Raw genomic sequence first — 12,172 nt, 5'->3', positions numbered from 1 at the left:
AGTCACTGCCTTAAGGAAACAGCAGAGCTCAAATGTTCAGCAGTACTCTGCTGCTGCCTCAGTCTTATTCAAGTGTAAGATAAAGATGGGTCTGGTTACTGCCTTTCCCTGGGAGAAAAAGGATATAGTAACAGGGTGTGTAAAATCATGGGGAAGCAGGGGTTTAGCACTGCTCAAAGTCCATCTAACAAGACCAGTAAGAGGTGAAAATTGAAGATCCAGTGGCAGCAAAGGAAGAAAGCTAAAACTACACTCTGGTGCGAATGCTCTAGAGGTAACTATTCTCATGTGCTTTAAAGGAGACTGAAAACCTGTGACTGACATTCTAGTAAGGAAATTGTAAAGCAAACCATTACTAAGGTTTTCAGAGGCATGCAGCAGGAGGAAATGGCACCAGGGACTGCTTGTAGTGCAGCTTTTAAGGCTGGGCACAGGAGCAAGCAAGGCTGCCTCACTCCAGAGCACTTCCAGATGCTGGAGTCTGCTGAAGCACTTTGGGTTTTGCTGTTGGTGCTTGCACTGCTTGGATAAGGTAGCAAGTGCAGTTCCACAGGCTGGACTCTGCACAAGCACTGTTGCGATGTGCTGAGGTTCAGCCAGTGTGCAGAAGGGAATGCTTTCCTCTACATGCTTTTCCAGATTGCTGGTTATTATGTAGTTGCAGACTGATGAAGTATTTTGGCTATCATGAAGAGACACCCTTGCCTTTTGCTGTCATATCCGATCAGCTTGTTTAAAATGCACTTATGCAGTATTAGTTCATATCAGACCAAGGACTGATGAGCAGTCTGTTTCTTACTGCTTTGCTCTTAGCTTTAAACCCCCATCATTTGTGAGCTTCAGAAGTTACATCTTATGCTTTATGCAGCTTCCCCTTAAACAACAGTGACTGCATTTGTAAGAATCAAAGATAAATCTGAAAAATCCAACTAGTACCTGGATGATTTTGTCACATCAAAGCAGCAGACAAACATTTCCTTTTTTTTCTGGCACAATGCATCTCACTAGAAGCTGTCATTTATCATAGAAAGCTACAGGTCATGGAACATGTTAAACTATTTCTCCAGCGAGCTACCTTTGGGAGCTGAAAGATGGAAGATGTCATTCCCCCCTGTGACCTTGCTGAAAGGAGCCATTATTCCCTCATCTGTCTTGGTCATGGCTCAGGTACCTGCTTGTCTACCTGGTGAGTCACCCAAGTGCCAGAGGTAGCCAAAAGGAGAGGAAGAAAGCAGGGAGCTCAGCCAGGTACAACACTGCCTTTGGGACACTTTCCCTCACTACATCCTGGCCACTCTGCTCTACCTGAGCTCATAGTGACCATGCTTTAAGGCAACAGGACTCTCCAAAGGAAAACCTGTAAAACCCCACACTCCCCACCATTTCAGGCTATTTTGGGCAGCAAGTTTTTATTATGGATATCAGTTAATGACAAGAAAACTGAGCCTTAGGAGTAGACCAAACTCTTCTTTTTGGACTGGTACCTGTTGAGGACTGAAGTGCACTTTTTGATGAAGAATATTACATGCATTTTCAGAGTGAGCACCGGAGTAAACGGGCTCCTTTAGCAGCTCAGCTCTGAGGAGACAAAATTATCTCTGGGAGCAAGACACTGCCTGAACTACAGGGACAAAATCCGCATCAGCTGGGCAGCTGATTCCAGTTTGAAGGTGTAATTGTTCAATGAGACCAGAGTATTGGGGCAATAGCCCTGTAATAACCTAAGCTGCGGAAGGGCAGTGTTCTTGAATGGAGAGATGAAGATTGCCCACATCCCCATTTCTCATGGTTTTCTGGTCTTTTTCAAACCTGTTCTCTGAGCTGTTGAGTACAATCAGTGCAGACCTCTTGGACAACAGCTGGTACATAACCCCTGAGCAGTGCTGTCGGAAGAAGAGCGGCCAGGCAGAACTTCTGCTGCAGGATTGCTCAGCATATATTCTTATCAGGAAGATTTTATTTCCCAAGTAATTAAAACATGAATCCTGCCTACTAGCTTTGTGTAGCATACATAGCAGTAATATGTATGTCAGGGATTTTCCTTCTCCTAACCAGCCTTTTGTATGGAAGAACTACTCCATGCTTTAGAAATGCACTCCTTTCCTGCTACCCTGGACTCCACAGAGCATCCTGAATGACCAAAGGGTCAGGGGTGGGCTGGGTTTCTGTTCTCAGAGGCATCATGTTCTCCCCAGGACTCTGGGGGGCTGTTTTACACTGACCCTGATTGTTCATTTGGAAGAATCATTTGGTCCTTTATTTCTACCTCTTTTTGTTCTGTTATATATCAAATTAAGTGCTCATAAAACAAACAGGCTTCATTTTTAATTCTCAGCTGGCCCATTCCTTGCAAGCTGTTTCAAAGGTGTTGGTCATGACTGTCACTGTTCGGCCGGTTCACACGGTGACTTCTGCTTTACTTGGAGCTCTGCCCCGGAGGAGGGCTGGACTCAGCAATGCAGCCCTGTGGCCCAAATGCAACTGCCAGAAGCCACAGCTTCAAACTAGATGCTGTGTGATGGATGTGCAGTCCAGCACACTCTTTGCCATCACCTCATCTCCTCTTTTTCCTAATTTTTAAAGCACCAGCTTTAGCAGGGCCTTGAGTCTGCTGGTGGCCAACCAACCGGTTCCCCTGGAGCTCATCTGTTTCATGGTGGGTGTCTCATGTCTGTCTCCCAGGCTGCACCCCCTCACCTTGTCCTCCCTGGAGATCCTCCCTTTGGGCTGGGAGCTGTGGACACTCCAATTTACTGTATGTCACTGTGCTATGTTCCCAGTTCTGTCTTTTGAGCCACCTCGTTCCCTGCAGACATTTGCAGTGGTGCAGCAGAGGAGTGAGGGCAGAGCAGTGCCGCTGCATGCTCTTGGCTGCCTGCCACTGCTCCTCGGGTGCTGAGGGGGCTCTGCTCAGCCATGGCCTCCCCCAGCTACCTGCTGGTCCCTCTGCAACAAGCCTTGGTGTGTGGGCCAGCCACAGCATGCTCTTGGCGTTTCCTCTGAGACATGCGAGGTAACCGAAGCTCCAGATTCTTACTGGCACCAGGATGGTGACAGCTGCAGCCTTGCTGACAGCTCATGGAAAGGACAAGGAGATCTGAAATCCTATAGCTCTGCTCAGCCCCGGGACCACAAATTTCCCTGTCACAGGGCTCTGCCTGGCTTCCCAGGTCCCAAGTGATCCCTCCTACCTGAGCAGAGGCTCTGGATGCCAGCAGCATTTTTTTACCCACATTTGGGACCGTTGGGTCATTTATTGTGTCTTGAGGCACTGCAGTCCTTCGAAGGAGGTATCAGCTTGAAGCCACGTGGCTCATGCTGGTGTGATGGTTCCCCAGTGCCCTCATGTTTCCCTCCTAGCTTTTGGATTTGATGTGGGTTTATACACAGGCTACCCAGGTATAAGGAGGCATGACGGTGATATGCATCCTCCCCTCCAGCAGGGCCATCTTCCTTGCTAACAAGATGACAAGGAAAAGCCCAACATTGCTGCTGGCTGGAGTGTCTCAGGGTGGGGATGGCAGAACTGAGCTGGAGGTGGAGCAGCAGGGCAGTGTGAAATGAGTAGGGTGTCATCTCCCTGGTGAGCTCCAGAATTTCAGCAAGAGTTCATCCTAACTCTGGACTTTGAAGATCCCCTTGGGGCGGCAGCAGATCCTGCAGGCTGTTGTAGGGGCATTAACTAGGTTAAACAAACATCGTGGGACAGGGATGGGGTTACATCAGCCACAGCGGACCCTGTTCCACTCCTGAGCAGACTCTCTGGGCAGCTGCTGCCTGCAGGACCTGCCCTTTGCACTGTCTGATAGTGCCAAGGGCTTATGTCAAACCTGGTTCCTGAGCAGAAACATCCTCCAGGTACTGTGTGCTCCAGCAGGTCAGGGCAGCACCCAGGAAACAGCTGTCTCTGGAAACAGGAACAACAAAAAGAAAATAATATTTGTTTTAGATGCTTGTAGGAACTAAGTAAAACCTTTGATCTCAGGAGGGTTTCCTGTTCGTAGATGAAAACCCTTGGGTCCCAGAATGGGAGCAGGGAGTCCAAGCAAACCCCTCCTGGGTACAGGGGCCCATGTAACATTTTGCACTCTTCTGTGATGCCAGTGATCTTCCAGGGACAGATTTCATCCCTGGGTTGCACGAGACCCTGCATTGAAGGATGTCTTGGCCACATGCGCTGCTTTGGTCCGCTGGTGCCTCTGTTTAGCAGATGGTTGTGCCTTTTGGGACTGTGGGAGATCAGCACAGGTTTTGCCCTGAGACTCTGGGAAGTCTCTTCCCTTCTTTTGCAGGACACTTTCAGCTGCTTCTATAAATGCTAAAGAACGGAGAGCAGTTGGTCAAGAGGAGTTGCAGGTTGCCCCGAGTCGAGCATGAGCACCGAGGGTGGCACCGATGCCTCCTTGCCGGACTGGCAGGACAGCAGGTGCTGGGAGGTCCTCGGCCCACCCCAGGTGCGGAGCCACCCCGCAGCACCCATTCCCTCTGCTGGCCACAGGGGCAGGACAGAAATGTCTCTCGAGATAACATGGGCACTGGGTCCTGTCAGCTGCCGAGCTGCTATGTCCATCTTTAGCCTGCTCTCCAGTTACCAGCCACCTCCTCCAGCTGCCTCTAAAGATAGGCAAAGCCACCTCCCAGTGCCTGGGCTGGAAACTGCGGGGAAGCAGAGGGGGGATCACAGGCAGGGATGAGATTGATGGGATTTGCGTGGAAGGAGTGAAGGACGCCGTGAGTACGCCTGAGCTATGGCGTCACTGTGCTACAACAAGGGCTGCGGGCAGAGGTTTGATCCTGAACACAACGCCAAGGGTAAGTGGGCTTGTCTGCTTTGCACCGGGGTGAGCAGGAACGTGTGCCACTTTCCCAGTTTGCAGCCTAGACCGTCATGCCACAGCCTGAGCTGCCAAGCAGGGCTGAGCTGAGCCCAGCGCAGGCAGCCTGCATGGCAGGAGCTGGCTCAAGAGCTGCTGGGTGTCACGGGTGACTTGTGGGCAGGATTGCTCCTCCTGAAAGGTTCTGCCTGATTCTCCCTTTTCAGATTCCTGCCTGTATCACCCAGGCATCCCCATCTTCCACGATGCCCTGAAGGTGAGTGGGGCAGTAGCCGGGGCTGCAGCTGCAGGGAGGGACCTTGTGCCCAGCGGGATTGCCTGCACCTGACCAGTTTGTCATCTCCTGGTGCCTAGGGCTGGTCTTGTTGCAAGAAACGCACAACAGACTTCTCTGAGTTCCTCTCCATAAAGGTGAGCAACCTGCCAGCCCAAATGCACCCGCTGCTTCTCCATCCTCTCTTCCTTGCCCCTGCCCTGTCCTGTCCCATCCCCATCCTGTGCCAAGGCTGTCCCCTTCACCCTGCCGGACGGGTATTTCCTATCTGCTTCCAAGGCACCTGCAAGCAAGGGTGCTGCTCCCGAAGTGTGGGACAGGCATTCCTGGAGAAGGATGCTGGAAGGGGCTGTGATCCCCCACCAGGTCCTGCGGGATGAACACAAATGCCCCAAGCGCCAGCACAGCTGTGAATGTCCGAGTGGTCCTGGGGGGGGAAGGAGGCAGCAGAGGCCCAGGGACGTGGGGGAGATTCTTGCTGCCCTTCAGCTGCCAGGCTGGGGTGCAGCAGAGCTGAGACCTGTCTGCTGTGGCTCTGGTGAGGCTGCCACACCGTCTTGTCCCCGGGAATCCCTGTGGACACAGCCCCTGCCCTGGTGCAGGGTCAGAGCCCATCCCTGCAGGACACGGAGCCACCAGTGCATGGAAACTCACAGCGTTTAGGAGCAGCCGCCAGGTTAGGGAGGGCAAAGCAGGCATCAGGCTTGCCTCTGCTGCTCAGGGATGCACAAAGGGGTTTCACAGCAAGGAGAAGCTCCCTGAGCCTTTCAGCCAAGAGGAGACCTCAGATGTGCCAAAGGCCAAACCAGTGGAGGAGCTCATCATCCAAGGACCAAAATCAGCTGAGAAGATGCAGCGGGAAAGACCAAGGTGAGACAGACTCATCCAACAGTGTTGCCCTGCTGTGCCGCTTCTTATGCACGTGTCCTGCCCTGCTGCTTCCTCAGGAGAGGCAATGACACTTAAATTGCAAAAAAAACCCACTTGGCCTTTGCTGTTGCTGTTTCCCAGCTCTGATGAGCCAAGACAACTGCTGCCAATTAAAGTATCCAGGTCTCTGGAGCAGGCACTGGAGAAACTGAACCTGTCCTCCAAGGACGAGGCACCTGAGGGCAGTTGCGCAGGTAGTGATGAGCTGATGGACAGCAGTGGGGTTGCAAGTGGCAAGTTCAGCGTGGGGTTTTGCATGGGAGGTTCAGTGCAGGACGGCAGGTGCTGTGTGCTCAGCCACCTGCAAACCCACAGAGCTGCATCTTGGAAGTGCGTTGCAAAGGGCTGTGCTCAGGGGCCAAGTGTGCTAAGCTGGGGAGCTGGCAGTGGGGCTGTGGGGAGGGTTTGGGGGCAGGCACAGGCAGCGCGTGCCCCGGGGTGAAGCCGTGTTGCTCTCACAGGGGAGGCAGCTGCCCAGGTGAAAGCTGGCACCACCTGCAAGAACACAGCCTGCAAGGCGGTGAGTACCCGGCAGGGTCCCATCTTTGCACCATCTGCACCGCATGGCCCTGCATGGAGCATCACAGGTCCAGCGCAGGGGCTCATCTCCCAGCTGCACCAGGTGCGGGGCAGGATGCCGGGTGGGTGGGAGGTGGCAGTGCCCATCGGCTCCGTATGCTCCTGCTCATCCTGTCCCTGGAGCAGCTGCCTCTGTCACCTCCCAGCCACGTTCCTGCACGAGGCTTCCAGATTCCTAGATTGGTGGTACATTTGTGTTTCACTGCTGCTAATTGCTTGCAATGAAATATAGCACATGTTCAGGATATGGGCATACAGGTAAAATGCATGGGGAATAATTCCCACCTGCATTTATTTAATGCAGCGTGGCCCACTTCCTATCTTGCCCCAAAACTGCCTTGTGTAGGACTGTCTGCCTGCCTCGAGGTGTGCACCGGAGCGACCAAGCTGTGGGAGGGCTGGCATGCTTGGAAAGCAGCAGAGAGGGGAGTGAGCGGGGAACAAAATGCGGGAGGCAGATGAGGACATGAGACTGATGCACTCTGTGAAGGAGAGGAAAGGACAGGATGGACAAACGGACCCTTGCACCTTGGAGCGAGTTTTTGTGGTGTCCAAACTTGCTCACTGTCCTGGTGCTGCCCAGCCCTGGGATGGGACCAGGCTGTGTTTGGGAGAGGGCACATGGAAGGGCTGCTGCCAGGGTTGTGGGGATGACACTGGGGTCCCAGCAAGGCCGGGGTGGCTGCCCTGACAGCAGGGAGCAGGGACAAGTGCTGGGTTGCCAGCTGGGCACAGTCCCAGACTAGGTCCTCACAGATGCTGGACCTGGTGAAAGGATGATGTTGGGCATCTTGCTGTGCCCTATGCAGGGATGGGCACTGATGGGCAGATGTCTGGCTGCACCATGCTGTGCCATGCCAGAGGCATAGCTGAAACTTTCGTCTGCTTCTCACTCCACAGATCTACCAGGGCCCAGAGAGCAACACAGAAGTTTGTACTTTCCATCCTGGCGTTCCTGTCTTCCATGAGGGGTAAGAAACAACCCTTTACCACAGAGCAAACTGACCCTGCTGAGGGCTGAAAGTGCCGCATCGCAAGGTTGTGTGGCCTCAGCAGCTCAGCCGGTGCAGTCGTGGGTGTCACCTCCCCCCCCACCAGGTGACAAGGTGGGCAGAGGGAGCTGCTGGTTCCAAGCCCCTCTCCCCCACCACCCCGAAGCCTGCTGTGGTCCCTGCTCCTGCAGGCGCTCCCCGCTCAGGTCACCTCACTCTCCCCAGGATGAAGTACTGGAGCTGCTGCGGAGTCAAAACAACAGACTTCAGTGCCTTCCTGGAGCAGCCGGGCTGCAGCAGCAGGCGGCACTGCTGGGTGGTGAAGGGGGTAAGGGGGGTCTCGGCAGGGGCGACTCATGTGAGCCAAGTGCTGTTACTGGCACCTGAGGAGTGCTCCCTTGCTCTGCATTCACACGGGTTTCTGCATTTAATTATCTTAATTTTCATAATTGCCGACAGATGACTGCGCAGGGTTTGAACACCTAATCTTCACCCATCTGCTGTTTAAAATGCAGCTCCTGCATTCACAAAACATGTCAGCTCTCACATTCAATGGGCAGATGTGCAATAGGAAGCTGAATGAGGCAGGAGCTGGACCCAGGCATGGCGTAGCCAGTGCTGCAGGCTGCCGCACATGGACAGGGAGCTGAACACGGGAAAAGCTCTGCAAAAAAACCCCAAGAGTTTTAACAGGTGACTGCAGATGACTGAATTTGGTTTTAATGAAGCTTTCCCTCTGCAACTGCTTCCCAGGAGGGATCACATCTACATAGTGACATGGTGTTGTGGCAGGGCAATGGGGAGAAGATCCCAATTTCCAATATTTTGTGTGTGTAAGTTTCCTCAGGAAAGCTCTTGGCTGGAAATAGGCTTGAGCTGGGAAAGTTGTACCAAAGTGGCCCAGGATATCCCTGAAAATGCATCATGTTCCTCTGAGTCAGCACTGCTCTGAGCAACTCCCTCTGATCCCTGTCTGTTCTTTGTCCTGGAGCAGAAAACATATAGTGGATGTAAAGGAGGCTGCAGTCAATGAACTGTGATGTTGTGATGCAGATGCTTTGTGCTAATTGTCACCTGAGTTTGGGGCTGGGATTCCTCCTGAGGCCTTTCTTTGGCTGGCAATGCTGAGGGCTGCAGGGGGTCTATCTCCTGTTGATGCTCAGAAATGCCTGGTGGCGCCAAAGCTGCCTGTGGCATGGACGAGATGGGGGTCCTGTGGGAGAAAGGTGAAACATGGCCAGCTGGGGCTCATCTGTCTCTCAAATTTAGCATGGTGGCATGATCCATGTCCAGCAACAGTTCCTGCACTGCCCTCCAGACCGAGTTTCCTGACTGTGCACAGCTAGGACACAGCAGATCACTCTGGAAAAAGAAGAGGATGTCTCTGGTCTTAACATGACTTTCTGGAGCAACCCCAAGCACAGCACAGATGCCTCATGTTGCATGGGACAGCCTGGCAGGGGCTGCCCACTTTTGCATGAACCACCTCCCCTCAAAAACCTGTACAAAAGGCAGGGTTTGATCTTGCTTAGCTGATGCCAACCGCAGCCGGCACTCTGTGAAGGAGAAGTGCAAAGGAGCATCCTCCAGCACAGACATCCGCTCTGTTTGGGGTGTGCTTGGGCTAGATGCCTTGCTGTGACAGGTTCCTCTCCCTGGCAGGACAAGAAGGCGGTGTCGTGCCGGCAGGACTGGCACCAAACCAGCAGCCAGGTGGTGGTGACAGTCTACGCCAAGAACCCTCTGCCCGCCCTCAGCAGTGTGAAAGCCAATCGCACTGTGGTGAGTGGGGCTGGCCGAGCTGGGCTGGGGATGTGCACTTTCATGGCACCTGATTTTGATAAGCCAACAGCCAGGAGCCGGCCAGGTGCCTGGCTCTCTTTGATGGCCTGTTTGGTCTGTTGCTGCAGCTGGCATTGGCACTGCCAACCTGCCGTCCTGGAGCTGAGAGCCTGGCAGCTTTGCTGCTGCAGCAGCATCTGCTGGGCCACTCTGGCTCAGCGGCTTTCAGCCTCAGCAGGTGGCTTTGCTGGCCTCAAATCCCTTGACTGGTGGCAGAGGTGAACCCAGCATGCTCTGAAAGGGGTGCAATGCTCCCAGGTGCTGAGGGGATTGCCAGACAGCTACACGGGAGCCAGGATGTGGGATACATTATGGTGCTGGAAGGCAGCTGCACTGTCTGGGGGAAGAGCCCTGGCAGTGCTGTGCTACCCACTCAGATAATTTTCTGTTGATCTTTCAGCTTGAGGTTCACATCATCTTTGACGGGAATAAGATTTTCCAGGCAGAACTGGATCTCTGGGGGGTAAGATCCTGTTTACTTTGATTTCCCTATTCCAGTAGTCTGCGTGGGGCTGGGCTGCAATGCTGTGAGGTAGCCTGTGCTCTGGGAGAAGCATTTGCAGCCCCAAACACAGGCTCCCAGTAAGGAAAATTACTCTCTGCATAGACAGGATTCTTAGACTTTTGAAAAAGCAGCAAAATAGTTGTTGCTGCAATTTCTGTACAGTCCTTCCTGTGCATGGAGCATGAGGCAGACTGTATTATCACATGGAAATGCTGTGGCCCCTGGGACACCATCTCTTCCCCAGCTGGCACATCTGTGGAACAAACAGCCATTTCATAGTCCCTCCCTTGGTGTGATTCATTCCGAGCTCTCAAAGCCTTGTGAAGAACACAGGTCCACCATGGCTGTGGCAGCAGAGAGGATCTCCAGAGCTCCAGTTTTCTATAGCAGCAAAGGCTGATGGGGAAATTAGGTTTTTCTCTATTGATCCCATAGTGGTAGCACCCCCTGGGAGCCATGCCAGGACTGTGCCTGGGCTCTGTGCCCATCTGACTGCTCTGCACTACCTGAGGCACCCTGGCTACTCTCTTTTAAATGCTGCCACAGTGCTAGCTTGCTCTTGTTGGGATCATCAGGGAGCTGGGTCGCCCAGGTACTGGCATTTATAGCCATCTCTGCTAAGAAATGCCTTAGGGTTTGAGAGGAGGGCTGTTTTGGAAGCTGCTGGTGGCTGCACCAATTGATCCTGGACTAAGAGCAGAGCTGGACTTCGCTGCCAGCTCTGTAGGTGTTGTGGGTTTGGTCCCAGACTGTCCCAAAGGGTCTTTGGCCCAGCAGGTCCCTGTCTCCCCCTGCAATCCTGCTGTGCCTGCAGGCAGGTAGCAGTGTGAGGGGAGAGACTCACTGTCTGATTTCTCAGCTGCTTGCTGGCTGGGGAGGAGCAGTGAGACTCAGGAATTTGCATGTGCATTTCTTGCCTTTATTTCTGGTGTGTGCTGCCTGTGCCTGTGGGCAGCAGAGCATGCTGCCAGGGTACGGGTATGCCTGTGTCTCAGCGCAGCTCACTGCTGTGGGGAGAGGGCACATGCATGTGGCTGCAGCTAGCTGAGCTCTCCTGAGCTCTGTACCAGCACTTCAGTGCTGCTTAGACGTAACACTGTGAAACTCAGCTGGAGCTCAGGTTTCATCCTGCTCTGTCTCCTGGCACATGAGGAGAGATCTCTCCTCTCTTCTCCTCTGGCAGGGCTCTGCCAGTAAGGAGACGGATGAGCGTGTGCTGCCTGCCCTCCCCTGCCCTGCTCACTGCACCTCTCCCTCTCTCTAGGTCATCGAAATAGAGAAGAGCTTTGTGAGCATGGTCCCTACCAAGGTGGAGATCATGCTTTGCAAAGCCAATCCTGGCTCCTGGACCAGGCTGGAGCTTCCCCAAAGCAGGTTGCACTCCCATGGCGAGCAGGAGAAGGAGGCTGCCGACGCAGAGGAGCCCGGGGCAGTGCAGGGGGAGGACTCAGATGACAGCCTGAGCTGGTCGGAGGAGGAAGACGAGGAGCTGGAGAGGGGAACACCGGGCAACTGACAGTCAAGGGCTTCAGCAGCTAAGCAGTGCCAGCTCCTGAGCTGCCAGAGGCCTTGGCACCAGCTCCAGAGGAGCAGATCCAGCCCAGAGCTGTGTGCAGGCTGCAGCACACCCTCTCCCCCAGTCAGAAGGGGCAAGTAATAAAAACTCAGAGCAAAGGTTATACTCTGAAATTCCTGATAGGCACTTAAGAAACGTCAGCGGGCTGAACCCTGTCATCTGTCTCTCCTTCTCCTGTGCCTGGCTGGGGCAGGACAAGGGGAGGAGCCCCCTTGTCTCCACTTCAGGCAGCCGGTGCCTGTGCCAGGTCTCCTCGGGGCCAGGGTGGTCGTACCCCAGCGTTCTGCCTGACCTTGGCATTTCTGGGGGGTGCAGAGCCCCAGGGCAGCTGGGTGAGCTGAGGATAACCCCCCTTGCCACCTCACTCCCTCTGCAGCAGGGAAGGGGAGCTGGGCACGGGAGGTGTTAGGACAGAGATTGTGACTGCGGGCACGAGGGAAATGTCATCGCTGCCTGCGGCTCCAGCGGGGACTTGACGTCCTCCTCTGCGAAGATCTTTATAGCTGTGAAACTGCGAGAGGTCGATACCGACCAAGCGATGGGAAACAAGGAGGCCGTGGAGGAGGGGGATCCCTGAGCGGGTTTCGCTGTGTAACACCTCCCAGCGCTGGGAAGGAGGGCGGAAGGCGACGCACACCA

General features: G+C 54.1%; 1 protein-coding gene across 1 annotated transcript; it reads left to right on the top strand.

The window, feature by feature from the left end:
• The first annotated feature begins 4,748 nt into the window (after positions 1 to 4,748).
• Positions 4,749 to 11,496, top strand: ITGB1BP2 (integrin subunit beta 1 binding protein 2). The gene is made up of 11 exons (XM_075513148.1): positions 4,749 to 4,812; positions 5,042 to 5,091; positions 5,190 to 5,246; positions 5,831 to 5,979; positions 6,121 to 6,233; positions 6,501 to 6,559; positions 7,519 to 7,589; positions 7,836 to 7,938; positions 9,273 to 9,392; positions 9,853 to 9,915; positions 11,222 to 11,496. Exons 1-11 carry the CDS (start codon positions 4,749 to 4,751, stop codon positions 11,471 to 11,473), a joined length of 1,101 nt encoding a protein of 366 aa, XP_075369263.1. The 3' UTR covers positions 11,474 to 11,496.
• Positions 11,497 to 12,172: the final 676 nt, after the last annotated feature.

Source organism: Mycteria americana, chromosome 10, assembly GCF_035582795.1.
Source record: "Mycteria americana isolate JAX WOST 10 ecotype Jacksonville Zoo and Gardens chromosome 10, USCA_MyAme_1.0, whole genome shotgun sequence".
Lineage (NCBI taxonomy): Eukaryota > Metazoa > Chordata > Aves > Ciconiiformes > Ciconiidae > Mycteria > Mycteria americana.
The sequence above is the reverse complement of the archived record's forward strand: the minus strand, read 5'-3'. Positions and strand labels throughout refer to the sequence as shown.